Here is a 26069-nt window from a genome sequence, read left to right as displayed (position 1 = left end):
TTTTGTATTACAATTTTTCAGAAATCATTATGGACCTTTGATCTGTCTTATAGACATGTGCTTTATCATTATTATTATTAAATAGACAAATCTCAGAATTAACCAGGGGCTTCAAAAAACAATGTTTGTGCCTGCCATGTGTCGCATGACTATGAATTATTTCCATAAATAATATATAATTGATGTATTTTAATCTTGATGTATTTCATTTTAATCTTGATGTATTTCATTTTAATCTTGATGTATTTCATGCCCCTTGTAAAGCACTTTGAATGGCCTTGTGTCTGAATTGTGCTATAGAAATAAACTTGCCTTTCCTTGCCTTAAAAAACAAACAATTGATAATAAAAAAGCATCAAACTATCTATTGGTCTCTGTTTAAGCCTGCAGGCCTCAGAGTGTAGGCCTATGTAATGTGTAAAAACATCTGTGTGTGTTTCTTTAAGGGATGTCCAATACCATGAACCGTTTGTGTTAATATCCAGCGGCCCCTGTTCGCTGATGTGAAACCAGAGCAGGTCTATTAGAAAGAGTCTCTTGAGGTTTGACTCGATGCCTGCAGGCCACCGTACACACGCAGAGGACAAACCCACAAAGTCAACATTTATTTATTTATTATTTTAGTATTCTGGTTGGTGTGACAATGTTTTATTTTTTATTCTGTCTTATCTTTTAGTTTAAATTAATTATATATTTTTTGTTGTAGATAAAAAAAAATCTTAATTTTTCCTTTTTGACAGTACACAGTTTTTGTTTAACTTTAAAATTTTGAATTTTTTCAATCATTTTATTTATTTTTTAAATCTATAGTTATTTTTTGGAATAAATGTTATCGTAATTTCTTTCTTCTTAATTTGATTGAAATGTATTATTTTTTCACCTCAATTTCACTTGATTACCTTTGAGGTTATACTATATGAGGATGGTTTGTTACATGTATTTATTAAGTATGTATTCTGTTCACTGTTACAAGGTTTTACTATAAATCAATAACATTTGGTTTTGTTCGGGTGCAGATTACAATTTTTGTTGTTGTTTAAGTTTTAAGTTTAGGTAAATTTTTCATTAAATTATTTAGTTTGATTTTAAAAAGTACATATTATTTTTTTTTTTTATCTTTTGTTACATTTTTTATTAAAATATTTATATAAGGGGGTGCCCGTGGCCTCCCCACCAGTTCTCTGCATGTCTTCCCCTCTTTGCCCCATTTCAACTCTGTCTCTCCTAATCTATCTAATAAAACAAAAATGCCCAAAAAATTATCTTTAAAAAAATATATTTATACAAAGATTGCTTTGTTGTTTGTTTTATTTTTGCAGTTTAGTTTTTTTTAATTTGGTGGATACATTTTTTATTGGTCTTATTTTTATTTTCTTTATTTTTCATATTTTGTGTATTTTTTTTATTGGTTTCAGAGTAGTATATAACAATGTATTAATTTGTTGTTGCTGAATAATGAATCTGCCTTTGCCTGCTTCTATTTAAAAAGATATCTATAAAATGTCTCTAGTAAAATCTACAGAATTTGGTTTAATTATGCTTGATGTTTGTATTAATTAATTAATTAAAACAACGTACAAATTCTCTGTGTGTTTTATTTTGAAAAAGGGATTTCCAGCCATGCCAGATTAAATGTTACAGAAGAAGACGGGCGTTAGGTTTTTATCCGCACATGAAGAAGAAATAGAAAGAGCCAATTCATCCAGTAATAATGACTGAAATTAGCTCCACATTAAAGCAGACAGTTTGACCTCCGACCTCACAATCACAGAGATAATAGTTTAGGGCTGAATCAAAATCAAACCATCTGGCTGAGAAACACACACACACACACACACACACACACACACACACAGAGGCCCCCATTAGCCATCAATCAGCAGGCAGACAGGAATATAAATGAACTGCTTTATCTTGGCTGAACACTCACACACTCTCTCTCTCACTCACACACACACACACACACACACACACACACACACACACACACACACACACACACACACACACACACACACACACACACACACACACACACACACACACACACACACACACACACACACACACACACACACACACACACACACACACACACACACACACACACACACACACACTTTCATGGATTTCCACTAGTGAGGACATTACGTAGACTTAAACACATTTCCTTTAGATGTACCCTAACCCTAACACGACCCCCTCTTTTAACCTAAACCATATTGAGTACTGACAACTCTCTCCCCAATTACATTTTATAATTTATTTAACAGATTTTTGCGTTTTGACACTGAAAAGGAAACAAGTCCCCACATCACACTGTCATAAACTCATTTATGTCCTCACATCATATGTAATACAAGTGTACACACGCACAAACACACACATAGAGACACACACACACACACACACACACACACACACACACACACACACACACACACACACACACACACACACACACACACACACACACACACACACACACACACACACACACACACACACACACACACACACACACACACACACACACACACACACACACACACACACACACACACACACACACACACACACACACACACACACACACACACACACACACACACACACACACACACACACACACACACACACACACACACACACACACACACACACACACACACACACACACACACACACTCTTTGTTTCACAGTGAGCACCTTTGTTCATATGGAGGAGTGGAGGAGTCCTGGATGTGTCAGAGGAAATGATAATATGATGACACATAAAAAATAAATTAAAGGTCACGCATTCATCTGAAATTTCTGATTTTTTTAAATTTAATGTTATATTTAAATTTAAACAATTTGTGCATTTAACATTCCATGAATTCCATTTCTAGCATTTTTTACACTGTTTAATACACTATGTATTTGAATGTTTTTCATGATTGAATGTACATATTTCGAAAAAAAAACATTCCTGATATTGAAGTCACAGTCAGTGAGTCAGATATGAGCTAAGTGAAGCCTCGTACACCACCAACATATAAACCTCAGCACTGGAAGATGTCTCCCTCCTACACATCACACAGAGACACTGAGGAACCAAATCTGGGATCAATCCCAAACCCGGGGTAAAGAGGTTCAGTGAATGTGGTGTTGAAGGTGTGGAGGTGGATCAGTGAGTCAGAGGAGACACTGTAGAAGGACAGAGAGCCAGCAGGACAGTCCACATACACTGCTACTCTGTGAGAGACAGAGGAGGATGAGATGGATGTTTCTATGTTATTGTGCCAGACATAGTAACCACGAGGACCACGACCATCACCATCAGAGCAGGTCAGACTCCAGGAGTGATCATTCCATCCAAACTCACAGTCTCTACTCTCTCCTTTCCTCCTGATTCCTCTGTAACTCACTGATATCTCAACCCATCCTCTCCACTCGACCTCCCAGTAACGGCGACCAGTCAGACCATTACTACACAGCAGCTGAGACCTGCGTTCAAATCTCTCTGGATGATCAGCATATGGCTGCACTTCCTCCACATGTGTCACCTTCCTGTTGTTGTCAGACAGTTTGAGGAGTCTGTTTACTGTGTTTGTGTCCAGTGTGAGTTCACAGGAATCTGATGGAGAGAATAATTCATTTCATTTCATTTATTATTAAGGCTCACGGCCATAGCACATGGCATGGAGCACACAGTTCAAATTAAATCATTACAAAACAAAACAATGGTGTACGGCAAGAAAACAAAAACAAACAAAAACATTACTTAAACAATGGCAATACATGTCTCAGAAAGGCGCCTGTTTTAACAATAACCCCTGGTTTTTTTTAACTCAAAAGCAAAATCAATTTTATGTGAGATGGAAAATAAACATAATATTTTGGCAGGTATTTATCTCTAAAGTACACTACATTTACATTTTTACACTCAAAAAGAACATGATACTCATCACCAACACAGTTGGAATCACAGAGGTTGCAAGATCTTTCACTTCGTTCCAGCCCTTTGTACCTTCCAGTGACTTTAGGTATTCTGGTGTTATTTGTTCTCAAATTGCATATAGCCTGCCTGGACTTTTGGTTTTCATATAGCAAATATTTTTCTAATTTAAACTCTTGTTTAAATTCAATGTATGTGTCACAGGAAGTCATGCTTGTAAGCTCGCTCTGCCATTTCTGAATGAATTGATCTTGCAACCTCTGCTCAACAGTTCTTTTCAGCCAGTTAATGTTGTTGTACTTCTGATTTATCCAAATGTATGACAACCCGCAGTCATCCAGTATCTGTTTCACCTGTGCTACCCAGGGTGAAGCATACACACTGCTGCTATGCAGGCTGTGTAGCTGATTGTACATGATTTTACTAAGTTTACTTTCTTTACTTTCTAACAGTCTCCCCCAATATCCAATTATTCTTTTTTTAACTGTAACACATAGTGGGTACCGTCCAAGTTCTCCATACACCATATTACTGCAGGTTGTCATTTTAACTTTTAAGATGTACTTTAGAAATTTGAGATGTAGTTTTTCTAACAGATGTAGTTTTTCAAACCCCCACACTTCACATGCATACAACATAACTGGAGTAACCAACTTGTCAAAAAGGTCCAGAGTGACATCTACAGCAAGCTGAAGCTTTCTGCATTTGTTGAGTAAAGCGAACATTGCGCGCAATGCTTGCTTATGCAGTTCCTCCATAGCAATTTTAAATGAGCCATTGTAATTCATGATGACACCAAGATATCTAAAGCAATGTACAGTCTCTAGACTTTGACCGTTACAGACAAACTGTAATGTACTAGTATCCGCTCTTCTAAAACCAAAAACTGTAACTTTAGTTTTATCGCTATTAACTTTTAGTTTCCATTTCTCACAGAAGTCACACATATGATTTATAGCTTTCTGTAACCCTCTCTTAGTTGTAGACATGATAATAGTATCGTCAGCGTACATAAGTGCCATTAGTTGTATATAATTGTCTAACACAGCATCATCGAAAGTAATGGGCTCACAACCTTTTTGTAAAAGATAATCCTCTAAGTCATTAATGAAGAGGGCAAACAGCAATGGTGATAAGTTTTCACCCTGTCTAACTCCTGTTAAACTTGCAAAAAACTCAGATTTAGCCCCATTAACATATACACATGATTTTATATTTTTATACATATTGATAACTACATTAAGGAATTTACCCTGGATACCTATCTTTAAGAGCTTATACCAGAGTGCATCTCTCCAGACTGTGTCAAATGCCTTACTGTAATCAATGAAACAGCAAAATAAACTTTTCTTTTTAAAGCAGTACAAATCAATAATTTGTTTGAGTAAAAATATATGATCAACGGTTGAGTAATTCTTTCTGAATCCTGCCTGGTTTTCCTTTAGGGTAGAATTCTCTTCACAAAATTTACATAGCCTTTCATTCAATACATTTGTAAATAATTTACCTACACAACTCAAAAGTGTGATTCCTCTATAATTATCACAGTCTCCCATATCCCCTTTCTTTTTATATATGGGCACGATTAGACCAAGCAGCCAGTCCTCGGGGATAACACCAGAGTCCAAGATCTTATTAAACAAGAGGACATATAAAGGCATAAAAATAGTTGAGGTGCTTTTAATATATTCGTTCAGCACTGTATCTATGCCTGCAGCTTTTCCTGGTTTTAATTTTCGAATAGCCTCATTAATTTCTTGCTCTGTGAAAGACACATTCAGAACACTACTGTCTATTAAATGTCCGTCACTTTCAAGTTCTTGGAGCTCATCTGTAGGTGTATCCCCATCAGATAAGTTTTTAAAGTGCTCATGGAATTCCTCAGCTGAAATTGGACAAACGCTTTTGATTTTACTAGAATCATTCAGCTTCTTCCAGTAAAGCTTTGGATTCTCAGATTTCATGCTCATTAACTCGTCACTGAGTTTCTTCCTATGGGCCCTCTGAGCTTTGTGCAACACTCTCCTATACTCTTTACTTTTTTCCCTTAAACATTCAGCATTAGCCACACTTCTATGCTTCTCAAGCATTCTTTTAACTTTCCTATATTCTTGTCTTTTTTCTCTACACTCACGGTTAAACCATGCTGCTTTTTTACCAGGCTTAAGGTTTTTTTTCTGCTTTTGTGTTTTTGGGAATGTAGTCATCGCAGTTTTTGTCATAATATCACAAACACACTTCGTTATTTCATTTACTGACATGCTGTCTACATTACACAACAAATTATTGACCTTGTCAAAGTCTATGTTTGTTGTAAACTCAATTTCTTTTTCTTTCTCCCATTTACCAATTCGTTTTTCAGCTATTGTATCTGTGAGCCTTGGCTGGTCCCTTACTGGTGTATTTGCCCTGCAATATTCCCCTCCCTGATTTACCTCCAAGATGACTTCGACAAGGCAGTGCTTATCAGAAAATAAGGGGTCAAAAGAATGTACACATAATTGTTTTACCTTGAAACAAATGGCACCCCTATCATGTAATCAATTACACTATTGTCAACAGTTGTTGCATTACCAATGTGTTTGTCATCACCACATCTACCGTTTAATATACACATTGAAAGATTTTTACACATTTCTAGCAGTGCTTTACCATAATTGCCAAAATCTATATGTTTATCAAGGGATTTTCTTTTTAGTGGTATATTAAACATTTCTAGTTGCTCCACTGTGCTTAATTCACATCCAATATTTACATCGGGACTCTTGCCATCACTCTCTATTGGGCATACATCAAAATCATCTCTTTCTTGGGTATGGGCATTCATATCACCACAGATTAGAACGTGGTGATTTTCAATACCGATGTCAAGAATAATCTGTGCTAATTCATCAAACATTCCCACATTGGAGTATCTGGTGTTATAGGGAGGAATGTAGACTGACAGGATAAAGAGGTCTTTATCATAATCCAGCAAATTTCTATTTATTTTAAGGCATACACATAAATCACTTTGTATAGTTTTTTGCACACACGCTTTTGCAATTGTCTTGCTCACGGCAAGTATCACTCCTCCTGATCGCCAGTTTGTCAACCTATGTCGGTTGCTGATAAACATTTGGAAACCTATATCTTTAAATTTTTCAAGCAGGTCAGGTGAATCTATATCGTCTGTTTTTGTCTCGCTGAAACAGAGGACATCATATTTTTTACAGGTTTCAATAAAGTCAGGGGTCTCTATTTTAGATCTTATTCCACATACATTCAGAGTACATATCCTCAGCCCACAGTGTAATGTTGCTCTCTCATTGTATGACTTCTCACCTGTCTGTGCCCCGTGTCTGTCCTATAGGTCAATACCGAAGGCTTTGTAGTCCACATCGTCATATCCAATAAGGAACAGGTCATCGGGATTGTTAATAGTGACGTACTGGCCTTCACTTTTGCAGATCACTTTCCCGTCCCTAATAAAAGTGTGTTGGCATTTCTCCCTGGCACACTTGAACAGCCTGTATCTCAGATGTGTGAGGTCTTCGCTAACGTAGATATTCCTGTGAGTGTCATGGTTTCTCAGCAACGCTTTGCTCCTCAACAGTTCAGCTTTCTTTCTCCTGCTCACAAATCTGACAATAACAGGTCGGGCCTTACCCGGTTGTCTCGCTCTCCCCAGGCGGTGCGCCGTGGAGATATCGCTTTCTTTAATTGACGTGCCAGAAGCCGCTGCCAGTTTACACACTTTTTCCACCAGTTGATCCTCGGTCTCCGCTCCGTTCTCCTCCTCGATCCCGCTGATGCGCACATTTTCCTTACGGGTGTACTGCTCCAATTCGTCTTCCTTGTACCTGCTCTCCAGTATATTTTTGTTAATTCGAGTATTGTCCACTGATGCCAAAAGTTGTTTCTGCACCGCTTTGACTATTGCTGGTACTGCTGCTTTGATAGTGATGAGCACGATTTTGGTTAAATCCTCTGTGCCAAAATCAGCCAGTATTGAATCAGTTTCAGCGTCAACCGCTGCCATTATATCCGAGTGTAGCGTTTCCTCCTGGCTCTCACCTCTCATGCTTCGTATCATAACGTCGTCCTCCTCGCTTGTTTCATACCGGTTTGAAAGAAAAGCTCCGGGCCTGGATGCCTTGGGCCCCCTCCCGCCTGGTGGTGCCGCAGTTCCGCCGTCGGAACCAGCGCTGGACCTCGTTCTTCGGGGCTCGGTGCCGTCTTTAGTTTGGCGTGCGTAAGGCGAGCGTTCTCCATTCTTGCCGTCCTCGCCCTTTGCCTCCCGGGCTTCTGTTGGGACACTGTTTCCAGTTGCTTTTCCTCTTCCACCATCCTTGTTTATTGATGTGTTTTGTTCGCGTGTTTTACCACTCCTGTTCACTGACGCAGCATACGCCATTCTCCTGTTGCACTCGAGCCAGCCACAGAACAGTCAAATGTTCTATTTCTTCTTTCCTTTACAACTTTCTTTTTAAAGCTTCCCCCGTATTGCCATAGGCGCAGTCTGAACCTGTATAGTTATGTTGCAAAGTTTAAGTATTTCAAAGTTTTTCAAAGAATACACTGCACGCCACTTTCACAGGCCAAACCTGCCGCCACCATTTTGAAAAGAGCAAATGAGTCAAAACAGCAGCAGTTTATCATCAGACACCTGAAGGCTTTATTCTATGTTGGTCTTTTGATGTTATTTATTTCTATCCTCCTTATTATCAGAGGCGCTGATGTAGAAATGATTCTGGGTCTAACTTCTGGCTGTTGAGTGGAAGTAGAATTAAAGGTGGAGTCAGCAGTTCAGCTGAACGCTTGTTGTCAATTTGTTTAGTTTGTTGTCAAAATCAGTTTATGCCTCCTCACGATCCGCTACTTGTCTGTACTGTGTGTACACTGAAAAGAAAATCCATTGACACTACACACCCTAGACTCTGTAAACGTGTATGCTGCTAGCTACGGTGGGCCTCTTTGTTTACATACCCTTTTTTTGCCCGTTTGTTTCAGTTCACACACAGCACGTTGAGGTAGTGTGGTGTAGATTGTTAGGAGATATTCCCATAGCCCCAGAGGCTAACTGGCTTAAAGCGAGTATTAGCTAGTATTCAGACCCCTCTAGCGACTATTTTTCAATAAAGCGAATAGCGAGAAATCTAGCAACTTTTTCTGGTGTTATTGGTGACTTTGAGACTGTCGCTAAAATAGCAAATTCCTTTTTTATTTTTATATAGGTATTTAACCAGCATTAAATTAGCCATAGGGAGGTATTGGAATTCTGTCTTTGCTCAACACCACGGACACACAGGCTGCTTATCACCATCAGGTTTAATAACAGCAGAATCTCACATGACACAACCCACACATGACTTTACTTAATATAGACACATTCCTTCATTCATCCTTCATTCATCCAACGCTTCCTTATTCAAACATGAGTTTCCCCATGTATTTATGTGAAACTTTTCACAATATAACAATATCAAGTTATCAAGCTGTAAGTTGAAACTGTCCTTCCTAAACGCCGTCCACAGTATCAGAGTGTGTCAGCAGATCAAGCTGCTCCTGCTTCACATCAGCATCTGTATTTTACCGGACGTAGAAACTAGGGGCCTCATTTATAAAACTGTGCACACTTGGAATGTTGGTGTACGGAAGAAACACAGGAAGTTCTTGCGAACAAAAGTATTCAGATTTATAAAACCGTTCGCACTTACGTCCTACGTCTGTTTCCCTTTATAAACGTTTGAGCGTAAATGCCAAAAAACTTCAGAGCAACAGCTGTTTCAATGAATACCAAATGAATAACACGTATGAAGTTGTTCACAAAAAGGTTAAAAACTTTCTAAAAGCAAAACAAGCCTGTATCCATGTTTAGCTTACTTTCGTTGGTCACAGGTTATAGCGTTTTGTGATGTGATGATAAAGTAGGCTACAGAATGTGTGCTGCTGTATGTGTATTCTGATGTATTCTGTATTGTACTATGGTTTTAATATGTTGATCAATGAATCATTTGTATGTTGATTAAGTTGCCCAAATAGGGACAATGGTTGTTAATCAGCGAAAGCTATAAACTCTCTGTGCAGGACATCAGAGGGGTATACTACGAAGCGAGATTAAGGGCTGAGCGAGGTCTGTTGAGTCTGAAGCCAGAGTTTTCAGTATCACGAAAGGTGGCTCTCTTTTTACCTGGCTAGATCACCGTGGTAACAGAGGCTGCACGGCTAACCTGCCCAGACCAGTTTTTGTTCCAGAGTTTGAGTTTAAATTCAGCTCTTAGAGCGCTGCCCTTTAAGGAAACTACACATTTTGAAATCCTGCAGAGGCGCGGACCTGACTATATTGTCTGAGCGATACTTCTCACTGAGTAAACTAGTTAAATCAGAAAACTTATTGATCAGTAAGTTAATGAACGAAACGAAGTCATGACATAAGGCTTACATTAGAGTGAACTGTAACATCGCGCTGCGGCTTTTTGCCACATGCATAGTTATTGATGCAGAAAATGTATAATAGCCTAGACCTACTGTATGCGGCGCCGCTCTATGCTCTCACCTCAAATGATTTTACCTGGCGATTTACACACACTGGCTCTTAATGAAGCGTTCTATAAAATCACAGGTTGCAACATTATTTCACTGTAGGCTTCTTTCTTTTCATCAGTAGCGATTACAGTTGTGACGTGACAGCTGTCACAGTTCGGACATCGCTGCAGACTCGCAGGTTAAGCTTCTCAAAGTAGATTCATATTTGTCCGGAAAATACAGACTAGCCTACAGGTTTTGTATCTAGGCTATTTATTTTAATGGTATTTAGAAGATGCAAATAAAGGGCTATTAGCCTAAATCAAAATTGTGTTAATTTTGATGTGGCCCAAAACTAACGTGATTTTCCACATAGGCTATGCTATTCATTAGGGGACAGTGTCAGATTTAAATTAGATTCTTAAGTGTAGGATTATGGCTAAATGGTGTATTGTTTAAATCCGAGTTCAACCTTTAATTGCTTTATAATGTTACGTTACGAACTGCGAGAACGATCTGTAAAATAAATTAATCAATTCAGTAGCCCAATTTTCTGACAACATTCCACTCTCTCCTTATTTGCAGTTAGAGTTTTTTTCGGCTCTCTGTGTTCTGCTGTTCTGTGATAATTCAGACTGACAAACTCTTCCTCTTGAGTGAAGTCAGCGAAGTCAGCTGCTCGCAATCATTCCGTTAGTGTAAAGTTAGCGGCACAAGATCAGTCCAGTCTGTGCGGAAGCAGAGTCAAATGACAGCCAAACGCCCCCTCTTATGGGGACGCTCACAGAGCCTGAAGCTGAAACCCTCGTTCAACATAAGAGGTTGATAACTGCCTTCGTGATACCGGTTAGCTCTGAGCGAGGGTATGTGTTATGTTGAACCAGATCAAAAAAAGAGAGCCAGGCTCTGTTGAGTTTGCTTTGTAGTATACCCCTCAGTTACATTCTTTGTAATGGAACTATGTAAAACTGCATCGTCCCTTTACTAAAATAAAATGGAAAATGCATAAAAAAGTGGAGGATCGCAGTGAACACTGCTGAGAATGTCGGACTGTGGCAGGAATAAATTAGAAATTATCGGACATAAAAGTGAAAGAAACCTGCTGTGAAGTCAGTGGTTTGTGTTAACACTTCGAAACCTGTGGCGGAGGTGGCTCCTGAGAGTCTGGAGTCAGAGCTAGACAATTATGCACCATTCTTGATGGGGGGGGCGCTGTGCCTTTAGAGCAAGTGGGGGGGGGGGGGGGGAAGTGCCGTTAATCATTCCGAGGGATACAGCTGAGAATCAGTCATTTATTATAAGTGATGTCTTGCCTATGTCTAGTGAGTCTGATGTGGAGTCCGGTGTCATTTTCCGGGGGTTTGAGACACAGTGCAGGGGCGCGCTAGGGTACCTTGAGTCAGAGTTGGTCTCCGGTCCGGGGGCTGTTCGTCCCTATTTTCCGAGTGAAGGTGTGTCTCTCTGTTTGGGGAGTGATTTAGCTGGTGGTAAGGGGTTGGTCAAGCCTGAAGTGACGGCCGTTCCTATGGTTGCAGGGTGTAACGCTAGGTTGGCTCGGAAAAATCCTGTTTTTCTTTTTGCAGGTGCGATGACCAAACAGCAAGTAGTAAGCGTAGCTGCTACACCGTCCTCTGGCAAGTTGTCCATTGGGGAGGGTGGAGGAGTGTGTTGCGCTGTTTCGGCGGGGACGGGTCCTGGTCCGGTCAGTGTTAGGCCCGGTGAATTCTCCGAGGAGGGGTGTGGAGTTGTTGGTAAACCTGGCTGTGCCCGTGTTGTGGCGCTGTCCAGTACTGAAGCTCAAACACCTGTTGGGGCGCTGTCTGGTGCTGGGGGTGGTGGCGGCGTGGTTGTGGTGGAGACTGGTAGTTCTCCAATTGAACGGCATGTCTGAAGTGTGAGCCTGAACAAGCGGGATCGTCTTGGGAGGGAGGTGGAGTATGGGCTAGAGCATGGGGTTGCTGGGCCTGGTTTGAGCTCGTGGAGCTCTCTCTGTCTTGTTGACAGGGCTGATGGAACGGATTGTGGCTTCAGCGTTTTGCTGACTTTGGTCGGGCTACAGAGGACTGTTTTGGGAGGCTGGTGGGCCGAGGTGAGGTGCGGGACTGCTGTTGTCGCGCTTGTGTGTCAGGGCCTGCGATTGTTAGGTATTTTTTTGGCTGGGTTTGTCTATGACAGGGGGAGACAATAATCAACTTAAACTAATCAACTGGAAAAAAAATACTAACTTAGGTTGGGGGTGTTACGCGCTCCCACCTTTCTGTTCCTCCCTCCTCTTGCTCCTCCACACTTTCTCTCTCCCAGGTGTCCTGAGGCCTGATTGGCGGCCTCAGGCCTCTCTCTCTGCCTGCCTGACTGGAGGACGGTGTGTTGCTGACCTGCTGCTTGTGGTTTATTTAGTTTTATGGTTTACTTATGGGGGGGGGGGGGCTGCTAGGTTGTGTTCTGTTTGTTTATTCGTAGTTTAGAGGGGCCGGGGTTATAGTTCAGTTGGAGGAAGGCCTGGACAATACTGTGGTCCAACTGTGCCTCCCCAGGTCTTCCTCCCGTTTACCTCTTTTCTTTTGCAGCCTCCTTATCGAGTTGTGTTGTGGGATTGTTTTAAATAAAGCACCTTATTACTTTGATTCATGGTTTCATTTGGTATATTTGCATGTTTACTGGCCGGCTGAACGAGCCTGGGATGGCCGGCCGTAACAGATGTAACAAGGGCAATTTTTATTTATTTTAGTCGAAGTGCAGTCTTAAGAGATGTGTTTTAAGGCTGCAACGGAAGATGTGTAAACTATCAGCTGATCTGATGTTAATGGGGAGCTTGTTCCAACATTTTGGAGCCAAGACAGCAAACAGTCGTGATTTAGTCGAGTGACTAGGTGACCCTCAGAGTGAGGGAGCAGCCAGCAGACGTTTCTGCGTAAACGGCCGCTTAGATTGTTCATCTCTTCACCGTCTGTAGCAGCGGAGTCAATAACGTAGTTCAATGAGCTTGTGTATGTTTTATAAGGCCATGTCTTCAGGTCATAGAATGCAGAGGTTTGATCACATTTTCCTGTTTGACGTGTAACAGGTGGTGTTCACACATGTTTTATTCTCTTATCGCTTAATAAAGAGGATTTGTTTACGTCTACCAAAGCATCATGGGGGTTAGGAATAAGGTCGGAAAAGTTAAATAATGACACATTCTGTCTCCATCAGTCAAACTGAATCCACACTTACACTTCCTCAGACCAGGTTTTAACCTCTGCTCTCCACCGTGGTCCATCCTGGAGGAAGAAACACAGTCAGAATGATTTTCTATCAACATGAGTCCTAACTGCTGTTCAACATGAAGCAGTGTTCCTCAGTGTGTCAGTGTGACAGAGAAACAGGCGCAAACTCATATTTATGTATTTCATGATGATGGACCAGAGTGGAAGGACAGCAGCAGTGTGTGAGCTCTTGGTGTCTGTTCATACCTGAGAGTCTCCAGTCTCAAGAGGGGATCCTCCAGCAGCTTCACTCCTGAGTCTCCTGGATGGTTGTAGCTCAGGTCCAGCTCTCTCAGATGGGAGGGGTTGGAGCTCAGAGCTGAGGCCAAAGATATACAACCTTCTGTTGTGACCAGACAGCCTGACAGACTGGGATAAGAAAAATATTTTAATCTCAGTGTTTTAGAATGGAGAGGGCAAATTTAAGAGATTCTCCTAGATGATGACCATATATTACAAACAATGAACTTAAAGCTTGATGAGTATGAAGACCAACTTTTTAACAAACAGATGAATTCTGACCTGAGTGTTTCCAGTTTACAGTGTGGATTCTTCAGTGCAGCAGACAGATGCTCCACTCCTGAATCCTGCAGGTCGTTGTTACTCAGGTCCAGCTCTCTCAGACTAGAGGAGGAGCTGAGAACTGAGGACAGAGCTTCACAGCTTCTCTCTGACAGATTACAGCCAGTAACCCTTTAAACAAATACATGTGACAATATTTTTTAAATACTTTATATTATTGAAAGACATGTTTTTTTCTCATTCATGTAATCTTGTTTATTTTCTCTGGCAAATCATTAGTTACCTAGCAGTTGTCTGTTCTTGTTTGTGCTCATCAGAGAAACTTAAAAGAGATATACAATGCTAAAATCACTGGACTAAAAATTTTATCAAATTATTGCCTGAGTTTTTTTGGAAATAAATTAAGGAAATGTAAGAAAATATTAAACATTATAGTCAAAATAATATATTTTAGAAGAATGTCCAAAACAAATCAAACACTTTAGAAATAAATCCTGACCTGAGTGTTTCCAGTTTCCAGTGTGGACTCTTCAGTGCAGCAGACAGATGCTTCACTCCTGAATCCTGCAGGTTGTTGTTACTCAGGTCCAGCTCTCTCAGACTAGAGGAGGAGCTGAGAACTGAGGACAGAGCTTCACAGCTTCTCTCTGACAGATGACAGCCATAAACCCTTAAAATAAATATAAACATGCATAAATATTTGTCTTAATGATGATGATTTATATTATTGAAATATTTTTTTTTCATTCATGTAGTCATTTATCTTTTCTCTGGATAAGCAGTTATATTGTACTTGTTTGTATTACACAGCTAAAATCACTGTGCTCAAAATTTGATTAAATTATTGCCTGAGTTTTTTTAAGTAAAAGGAAATATTAAAGATAGTTAAAATAATTTTTAATTTAAAAAAGAAAATTAGGATATTTTAGAAGATAGCAAAACAAATCAAATGGTTTAGAAATGAATCCTGACCTGAGGGTTTCCAGTTTACAGTGTGGACTCTTCAGTGCAGCAGACAGATGCTTCACTCCTGAATCCTGCAGGTCGTTGTTACTCAGGTCCAGCTCTCTCAGACTAGAGGAGGAGCTGAGAACTGAGGACAGAGCTCCACAGCATTCTTTTGACAGGTCACATCCACTCAACCTGTGTGAAAAGGAAATAGAAATGTGACAATATTTCTCTATTGTTTCATGTTATTGAAATCCATGTTTTCATTAATTTTATGTCGGACAGACAGTTGAAAAAACTTGCAGAAAAATGTGTTTAATTACTATCGCCAGTTTTTTTGTAGTTGTTGGAACTTGCCAAACTGGTATATTTATTGGGACATTCACGTTAAAGTGACCTCACGTGTGTTGACTCCAAAAACACTAAGGCCCGGAACACACATCCTGCGTCTACCTCTGGAGCGCGTCTGCGTCTGTTACTGCTGCCTCTCTCGTGCTGTTTTGTGATGCATATGATTAATATTGAGTTTCGACTGTAATCCTAGTGCATCGTTGCCTTTTTTTTTCTTCACATTTTCGCTTGTGGGGAGTTTTGTTTTGAAAGAAACAAACAGGGAAATCGTGAAACTACTGTGAGTGCTGCTGGTATGACTCAACAGAGTATTTCTCTATCAGTTAAAGCAGAGAGACTCGAGAGAGAGAGACGTGTGTCTCCCTGAAAAAATAGGCTCCGCCTCCTGAGGTAAAGTGAAGCGTTGCTGCAGAAGCGCCTCCGACGGCCGTCTGCAGCGCATCAGAGGTTGGATGCGCAGTTCAGGGGTAGGTGGCAACTGCTCCAAACACATACGCCTACATTGTTTTGAATTTGTGCATTGAAAACAATTCACACACACACACACACACACACACACACACACACACACACACACACACACACACACACACACACACACACACACACACACACACACACACACACACACACACACACACACACACACACACACACACACACACACACACACACACACACACACACACACACACACACACACACACACACACACACACACACACACAAACACACACACACACACACTTAGTTGAGTTAATTCTGGATTAAGAAGATTTCTTTGATGTGTTTTTGATTGGTTTCTGTAAATAAATCATTGTGTCTTATTGTGCTGGTTTGTCCTAGTGATACATATAAATGATTATAGTCAATGCTATGCCAAAACCTCACCATAGCTGTTTTAGGCCCCATAATATGCTCAATCCTGACCTGAGTTTTTTCAGTTTACAGTGTGGACTCTCCAGTCCAACAGACAGATGCCCCACTCCTGAATCCTGCAGGTTGTTGTTACTCAGGTCCAGCTCTCTCAGACTAGAGGAGGAGCTGAGAACTGAGGCCAGAGCTTCACAGCTTGTCTCCGACAGGTTACAGCCACTCAGCCTGGAGAAGAATTAGTGAACACAAATAAAATGAAAAAAGTTTATCATATATTAAATTAATCACTTTTGAAATGTTTCGTATCGCCACCTACAGAGCTTTGTTGGAGGCTTTGACCACTGGCAGCAGCCTCAGAAGAGCCTTCTCTGAAGCAGAGTATTTCTTCAGGTCAAACACGTCCAGATCTTTTCCTGATGACAGTAAGATGAAGACCAGAGCTGACCACTGAGCAGGAGACAGTTCATCTGTGGAGAGACTTCCTGAACTCATGGACTGTTGGATCTCTTCCACTAGAGAACTATCGTTCAGTTCATTCAGACAGTGGAACAGATTGATGTTTTTCTCAGTAGAAAATTTCTCAGTAATCTTCTTCTTGATGTACTCAGCTGTTTTCTTGTTGGTGTCTGAGCTACTTCCTGTCTGTGGCAGAAGACCTCTGAGGAGATTCTGATTGGTCGGCAGTGAAAGACCCAGGAGGAAACGAAGGAACATGTCCAGGTGTCCATTTGGACTCTGTAAGGCCTTGTCCACAGCACTCTGGTAGAACTGTGTCACTGCAGATTTATAGGAGGTAGTTTGTTCTTCTGCTCTGAGATGGACGTGTGTCTCTGTAGATTGGTTGGATGTTGCAGTTGATTCTTTAGACGGCCGAGCCTTGTCCACAGCACTCTTGTAGAACTGTGTCTCTGCTGTTTCATGGGAGGCTGTTTTTTCTTCTGCCATCAGATTGACTCCAGAGGTGATGAACGTCAGATGAACATGAAGAGCAGCCAGGAACTCCTGAACGCTCAGATGGATGAAGCAGAACACCTTGTCCTGGTACAGTTCACTCTCCTCTCTAAAGATCTGTGTGAACACTCCTGAGACCAATGAGGCTGCTCTGATATCGATGCCACACTCTGTCAGGTCTGATTCGTAGAAGATCAGGTTTCCTTTCTGCAGCTGCTCAAAAGCCAGTTTTCCCAGAGACTCGATCATCTTCCTGCTCTCTGGACTCCAGTGTGGATCTGTCTCAACTCCATCATCATACTTGACGTTCTTCAGTTTGGCCTGAACCACCAGGAAGTGGATGTACATCTCAGTCAGGGTCTTGGGAAGCTCTCCTCCCTCTCCGGTGTTCAACACTCTTTTCAGAACTTTTGCAGTGATCCAGCAGAAGATTGGGATGTGGCACATGATGTGGAGGCTTCGTGATGTCTTGATGTGGGAGATGATTCTGTTGGCCTGCTCCTCATCTCTGAATCTCTTCCTGAAGTACTCCTCCTTCTGTGGGTCAGTGAACCCTCTGACCTCTGTCACCATGCCGACACAGTCAGGAGGGATCTGATTGGCTGCTGCAGGTCGTGTGGTTATCCAGAGGCGAGCAGAGGGAAGCAGTTTCCCCCTGATAAGGTTTGTCAGCAGCACATCCACTGAGGTGGACTCTGTCACATCAGTCAGGATCTTAGTTTTGTTGAAGTCCAGAGGAGGTCGACACTCATCCAGACCGTCAAAGATGAACACAACCTGGAACTCTTTAAAGCTGCAGATTCCTGCTGCTTTGGTTTCAGTGAAGAAGTGATGAACAAGTTCCACCAAGCTGAACTTTTCATCTTTAAGCACATTCAGCTCTCTGAAAGTGAATGGAAATGTGAACTGTATGTCCTGGTTGGTTTTGTCTTCAGCCCAGTCCAGACTGAACTTCTGAGTTAAGACTGTTTTCCCAATGCCAGCCACTCCCTTTGTCATCACTGCTCTGCTTGGTTCATCTCTTCCAGGTTGGACTTTAAAGATGTCTTCTTGTCTGATGGTTGTTTCTGGTCTGTGTGGGTTCCTGGATGCCGTTTCAATCAGTCTGACCTCATGTTCATCATTGACCTCTCCAGTCCCTCCCTCTGTGATGTAGAGCTCTGTGTAGATCTGATTCAGAAGGGTTTGGTTTCCTGCTTTAGCGATCCCCTCAAACACAACCCGGAACTTCTTCCTCAGGTTAGACTTGAGTTCACGTCGGCACACTGCAACTCTGGCTCCTGAAAAAACAAATAATAATGTAATTAATAACAGGATGCTACATTAAAACTGATTAATCCAATTTTTAACTTCATTTTCATCTTCCATTAAATCGCTTCATAACATCAGTATAAACACTGGACTCACATTAAGGACAGGTGAGTAGATATTCGCTGATCTTGATAAAAAAAAGTGTTTTGGATTACAATGACTGAATGTGCCTTTAATTAGATCAGTTGTTGCTAAAATCAATGTTCCATAAAATCAATGTTCCATGGAAATATTTTTCAATAATTAGCATAAACTGAATTTCAGATTGACTGAATTAGCTTGTAATTCACTGAGTTTTTCTATTTGTATTAATAAGAACAGGGGGCCTATCTAAAGGTTATGATATTATACTGTAAGTGTGAGGTCATGGCGCGTGGGCAGTAGAAAGCGGGTTACGGCATATTGTGCACATGTTGAAATCATTTCTAATCATCAGTGAACGATGAAAACTTTGTTTCTCGGATCTACCCTTTCACACATTAGTGTGAACAAATTACTTAGTACTAGGGCGTGTGGGGCACCTGAGTAAAGTCAGGGTGGAATAACCATGACATTCAGCTGAACACATTTTTGTTTTGTTTTTTAAATCAACTTGTCATCAGATTAATGTGAAGATTGTATTAAAAAAAAGACATATCATTAGTGAACACAAGCAAAAAATTAAGAAGTGAAGCGTAATATTTTTGGATTACACTCTTTCTTGTTAAAAGAAAAGCAGATTCAGTATCTCTACTCTGTCCTATACAACTTCTGCTAGTGTTCTGATATCTTTGATAACCCCTTCAATCTTTACACTCACCTGTGGGTTCTGAAATGGTGTTTGGTAATTTTGTCACCAGATCATTTCTATTTATTTTGACCAAAACCTTCCTGGTCACTTCAATAGACTGTGTGACGTAGGTCTGGACGATCTGATCCACAGTTTGTGTTCGCAAATCTTTTTCCAGTTGAAACGGAGGGATTGGTTCAACGTTGGGAAGAATTTGCTGTTGCAGCAACCAGTTGAAGTTTTGAAATTCCTTCTTATCTAAACGATTCAACATTTTTAAGATGGCCTCTTTAGTTTTGGTCATCTCTTCTTTCTGCAAATATCTGAGAGATACAAGGGAAAATAACTTCAGAGAAAAATTCTACTTCATTTTTAGATTTTAAACACTATTTAAACAGATCATCAGACTGCTGTTCATCTTTGAACCCAATAGACCGGTCACTCTTAATGGAAACGCACCTGGGGTCAGGTTCTGGATCGGGTTCAGGTCCAGGAGAGTCTGATCTGTTGAACACACACACACACACACACACACACACACACACACACACACACACACACACACACACACACACACACACACACACACACACACACACACACACACACACACACACACACACACACACACACACACACACACACACACACACACACACATACACATACACACACACACACACACACACACACACACATGGATTATAGAGCTTTGAGTGTGAATAATGATGGTGCAGTGATTTGAGTCATGGACAGTTAGAGATCCTCATGTCACCTCTGAGCTTTGGTCTGGCCGCCATGTTCCCCTCCCTCCTCTCTGTCCTCACTCTGATCCATAGCAGAGCCCACACCTTCACACAAACACAACAACATAGTTCATTTCAGCTTAACATCACATGACACATTAGTTCACTGTCACTAACAGGACACAAAAATTCAGCGCCGACAGAAATCTGGTTGGACCCTAAACTGGATCTGTAAACCCTGAAATGTGTTACACAGCCCCCAGATTTACCCCTAAATACAGTAAAAGTTACAGTAGAAAACACACAGATTAATCACAGACGTAGCCACGCCCTCATAACTTCACAGTCCAAGTCTAAAAATAAAGCTCAGTGACGTGAAAACCAGTTCAACAAGTGCAAGGTGTTTCCATTCTGTCCCTGCCTCCTCTGCTGTACCTGCCTGAGGCTAATGTTGACTTAACTAACTTTTTATGATGTAGCTCTCCTGTCTGTCCACTAGATGGTGGTAACTGACAGCTAATGATATAAATTTGAATTTGAAAAAGCTCAGCTGACAGATGTGTTGCAGCAGCAGAGTGGATCCCATTGGTTCACTACTATACAGGTGTAACTCGAAAAATTAGAATATTGTGCAAAAGTTAATTTACCATGCCATGCCCAGATCCCAGACCAAGTATGTAGTAGTTGAATGAAAATACTTGTTAAAAGTGCGACATTTCTTTATTATAAATATTTGTTTTGATTGGCCTTATGGGATATTCTAATATTTTGAGATGCTGGATTTTTGATTTTCATGAGCTGTAAACCGGAATCCTGAAAAGTTAAACAAAAACATGCCTGAAATATATCACTATATGTCTAATATATCTAGAATATATGGAACTTCCATTTTTTAAATTCAATCAGATGAAGAGAAAGGCTTTTCCATGATATTCTAATAATATGAGTTTCACCTGTATTAACCACATGTTGTTAAAGGCCTTTCACTGTGTTTCTCTGCCCAACAGATTTACCCATAAATACAGTATTAGTTACACAACCAATAACAGTCACAGATAATTCACAGATGCCATCACACCCTCATAACTTCACAGTCAAAGTCTAAAAATAAACTTCAGAGTGACATGAAAACCAGTTCAACAAGTGCCAGGTGGTTTCCAGTCTGTCCCCGCCTCCTCTGATTTACCTGTCTGAGGCTAATCTTAATTTAACTATCTTTTTATGATGTAGTTCTCCTGTATGTCCACTAGATGGTGCTAACTAACAGCTAATGATATAAAGCTCAGCTGACAGATGTGTTGCAGCAGCAGAGTGGATCCCATTGGTTCACTACTGTATTAACCACATGTTGCTTTAATGGCCTTTCACTGTGTTCCTCAGTCCTGGTTCCCAACAAAGGGGAACCAGAACCTCTAGAACCTCAGGCTGCCACAGAGGCTGTCTGCTTTCAAATATCTTCTTCAAACACTTTCTGTATTTGATCACTCAACACTTCATCTTTCACTTAACTTCAGAGTATTGAAGGCTCTGGCTCTGAGCCAGGCTTTTTTTTAATAACAGTTAGCGGAGCCACGGTTGTGTGTAAACACCCAACTTTTTCCAGTGTGCACACACAGCTGAAAGGTAGCCGATAATGTGTAGAAATGAGCTGATTTTGACAAAAAGTTTTCTGGGTTACAATCGCTGAGTATGCCTTTAACAGTTCAACAATAACAGCAGCTCAGCCAAGTTGATCCAAGCTGTGGAACCAGTTCAGACACATTCTGCATGATTCACTGATAACGTGAGCTCAGTTTACAATCAAACTGCTGCTGATTCTACTGAACAAACTAACAACATTATATGAGAATCTTAATAAAGTCATTGTTTTTTAACTTTTCAGAGTATTTCAAATAGATATTATAAAACAGCCAATCAGCATCCAGAAACATTTCTCCTGTCCAGTTAAACAGTGACACAGCACAATGTGATGAAAGTGATCAATGTTTCTGTGGTGGGATTCTCACCTGCTGAACTGACTTCAGGTCGACTTACAGACACTTTCCTCCTTCATGTGTGGAGGAAACACTGGGAGAGAAGACGCTGCTCATTCCATCCTGCTCAGTCCTGGTGTGTGTGTGATCTGAGGACGCCGTCACATCCTCATAACTTCACAGTCCAAGTCTAAAAACAAACGTCAGAGTCACGTGAAAACCAGTTCAACAAGTGCCAGGTGTTTTCAGTCTGTCCCTGCCTCCTCTGATTTACCTGCCTGAGACTGTTGATCAGATTGTGTGGCTCCGGTATCCAACCACCAGATGGTGCTACACACACCTCTGCAGAATGTGGTCTGTCTTCATTCCTGAGACTGTGTGTTTCTCTGTTTATCTTTCTGTGGAATCAGATCTTTATCAAAATCAGTTCCAGAGAATCAAAAACACAACTGCCGTCTCACACAGTTTTTTGGCAAATGCCAAGACACAAAAAAATGGTTGATGTGTCAACAAACCACTAACTTATCTATCCTAACTATAAGCACACTAAAGGTTTAGCGGTGTTTGTGACAGAGCATGGACTATTTAGAGGCTGTTAATTAAGATTAGAAAATATAGAGCAAAATACCTAAAACCATTTTCTATTTCCATCAGACACACTGATCCCTTTAACCCTTTGACTGTTAAGAAATGGACTTAAACACTTGAACCTCAGCTGTCAGACTATTTATGACTCGTCTACAATTTTCACATAAACTCAGATTAAAATGTTGCTGAATGTCAATGGAAGCCTGTACCAGGAATACAACTTTTAAAAAAACTGTCTGTCACTCTCATTTACTGCAAGTATCAAAAATATGTTTTTAAACAGCCCTTCACTAACAAGAAACATTCCGACAGTACAACCAAATGTTAAGAAAACAAAATGTCAGACATTTACATGTTTCTGTGGTGGGATTCTCACCTGCTGAACTGACTTCAGGTCGACTTACAGACACTTTGTACCCTCATGTGTGGAGGAAACACTGGGAGAGAAGACGCTGCTCATTCCATCCTGCTCAGTCCTGGTGTGTGTGTGATCTGAGGACACGGTCACATCCTCATAACTTCACAGTCCAAGTCTAAAAACAAACGTCAGAGTCACGTGAAAACCAGTTCAACAAGTGCCAGGTGTTTCCAGTCTGTCCCCGCCTCCTCTGATTTACCTGCCTGAGACTAATGTTGATCAGATTGTGTAGTTTCAGTATCCATCCACCAGATGGTACTATTGACATTCAAAGTGAATCAGCAGCAGATATGATGTTGCATTATCATTTCACTGTTGGTCAATCCTTGTAGTTAAACATTATTATAATAAAAAGGTTTGGGATATATATTATATAAATTATATTTTTATTATTTGAATAATTTTTCCATAATTTTTTTCTACAACAACACAGAAATCTCAGTAATGGACGTACAGCAGTTGAAATCATAAGTATCTGATGAGACACAATGTGAGGTGTTTATATGTTTATTTTTGCTGAATATTGAATTACTTTATTTTTTACATCTCTTGTAGTGATTTACAACCTGCAGAACAGAGGAAACCAAACTAGGATCGAAATTAATGAATACAATTGTCTGAAATGTTTACACCAACTACACACTAAACAAGCTGAAAAATATCAATTGACCATAAATAAGCAGACAGGACATTGTGTGTGTGAGCGTTCTTGTAAATGTGGTTTTCTGAGGACCAATTCAAGTGGGTAACCTTTGAAGTGGGGACTCTGTGGAAAGTGGGGCCATTTAGTCTGGTCCTCGCTTTAAAGCAAGTCTACACCCCAACATGTCATTATCAACATTATGGGGACTTCCATTTTGTCCCAAAATCTCTCTCACACACACACACACACACACACACACACACACACACACACACACACACACACACACACACACACACACACACACACACACACACACACACACACACACACACACACACACACACACACACACACACACACACACACACACACACACACACACACACACACACACACCTCTGCAGAATGTGGTCTGTCTTCATTCCTGAGACTGTGTGTTTCTCTGTTTATCTTTCTGTGGAATCAGATCTTTATCAAAATCAGTTCCAGAGAATCAAAAACACAACTACCGTCTCACACAGTTTTTTGGCAAATGCCAAGACACAAAAAATGGTTGTTGTGTCAACAAACCACTAACTTATCTATCCTAACTATAAGCACACTAAAGGTTTAGCGGTGTTTTTGACAGAGCATGGACTATTTAGAGGCTGTTAATTAAGATTAGAAAATATAGAGCAAAATACCTAAAACCATTTTCTATTTCCATCAGACACACTGATCCCTTTAACCGTTTGACTGTTAAGAAATGGACTTAAACACTTGAACCTCAGCTGTCAGACTATTTATGACTCGTCTACAATTTTCACTTAAACTCAGATTAAAATGTTGCTGAATGTCAATGGAAGCCTGTACCAGGAATACAACTTAAAAAAAAACTGTCTGTCACTCTCATTTACTGCAAGTATCAAAAATATGTTTTTAAACAGCCCTTCACTAACAAGAAACATTCCGACAGTACAACCAAATGTTAAAAAAACAAAATGTCAGACATTTACATGTTTCTGTGGTGGGATTCTCACCTGCTGAACTGACTTCAGGTCGACTTACAGACACTTTGTACCCTCATGTGTGGAGGAAACACTGGGAGAGAAGACGCTGCTCATTCCATCCTGCTCAGTCCTGGTGTGTGTGTGATCTGAGGACACGGTCACATCCTCATAACTTCACAGTCCAAGTCTAAAAACAAACGTCAGAGTCACGTGAAAACCAGTTCAACAAGTGCCAGGTGTTTTCAGTCTGTCCCTGCCTCCTCCAATTTACCTCCCTGAGACTGTTGATCAGATTGTGTGGGTCCGGTATCCAACCACCAGATGGTGCTATTGACATTCAAAGTGAATCAGCAGCAGATATGATGTTGCATTAACATTTCACAGTTGATCAACCCTTGTGGTAATACATTTGTATAATAAAAAGGTTTGGGATATGTATTATATATATTATATTTTTATTATTTGAATAATTTTTCCATAATTTTTCTCTACAACAACACAGAAATCTCAGTAATGGACGTACAGCAGTTGAAATCATAAGGACGTGTATCTGATGAGACACAATGTGAGGTGTTTATATGTTTATTTTTGTTGAATATTGAATTACTTTATTTTTTACATCTCTTGTAGTGATTTACAACTTAGAACAGAGGAAACCAAACTAGGATCGAAATTAATGAATACAATTGTCTGAAAGGTTTACTCCAACTACACACTAAACAAGGTGAAAAATATCAATTGACCATAAATAAGCAGACAGGACATTCTGTGTGTGTGAGCGTTCTTGTAAATGTGGTTTTCTGAGGACCAATTCAAGTGTTTAACCTTTGAAGTGGGGACTCTGTGGAAAGTGGGGCCATTTAGCCTGGTCCTCGCTTTAAAGCAAGTCTACACCCCACAATGTCATTATTTACATTATGGGGAATTCCATTGTGTCCCCAAATGGAAGGCAAGTCCCCACAGACAAACATCCATACAACATGAGTAATACACGCCCACACACATACACGCAGTCACGTGCGCTCACACACACACACACACACACACACACACACACACACACACACACACACACACACACACACACACACACACACACACACACACACACACAGAGCTGTGGAATGTGGTCTGTCTTCTTCATTCCTGTTGTTTCTGAGAAACAATGGAGTCTTTTTTAAAAAAAATCTTTTTGTACTTTGAATGCAAATACCACCATCTGGTGGATGGGTACTGGAACTACACCATCTGATCTGGGATTTATCAGACTGTTGGGAATTCATAAGGGG

At 40.5% G+C, this 26069-nt stretch overlaps 1 protein-coding gene across 4 annotated transcripts; it reads right to left on the bottom strand.

The window, feature by feature from the left end:
- Positions 1-2806: 2806 nt before the first annotated feature.
- LOC307266069 (NACHT, LRR and PYD domains-containing protein 3-like) lies at positions 2807-24915 on the bottom strand. Of its 4 annotated transcripts, none has more exons than XM_080047968.1 (15): positions 24811-24915; positions 23104-23260; positions 22414-22537; positions 22173-22329; positions 20196-20271; positions 19880-19924; positions 19451-19743; positions 16706-18620; positions 16444-16614; positions 15187-15357; positions 14714-14884; positions 14215-14385; positions 13900-14061; positions 13661-13707; positions 2807-3619 (listed from the first exon to the last, which is right to left on the bottom strand). In XM_080047968.1, exons 5-15 carry the CDS (start codon positions 20255-20257, stop codon positions 3069-3071), a joined length of 3759 nt encoding a protein of 1252 aa, XP_079904094.1. In that variant the 5' UTR covers positions 20258-20271; positions 22173-22329; positions 22414-22537; positions 23104-23260; positions 24811-24915; the 3' UTR covers positions 2807-3068. The 4 variants fall into 4 exon arrangements, with proteins under 4 accessions (XP_079904094.1, XP_079904095.1, XP_079904097.1 ...); XM_080047970.1 differs by lacking the exon at positions 2807-3619 and adding an exon at positions 7227-8447; XM_080047969.1 differs by lacking the exons at positions 14215-14385; positions 14714-14884.
- Between the last annotated feature and the right edge of the window lie 1154 nt (positions 24916-26069).

This window comes from Ammodytes marinus (genome assembly GCF_949987685.1).
Source record: "Ammodytes marinus genome assembly, chromosome: 19".
NCBI classification, from domain to species: Eukaryota; Metazoa; Chordata; class Actinopteri; order Uranoscopiformes; family Ammodytidae; genus Ammodytes; species Ammodytes marinus.
This window is presented reverse-complemented; position numbering and strand designations above follow the sequence as displayed.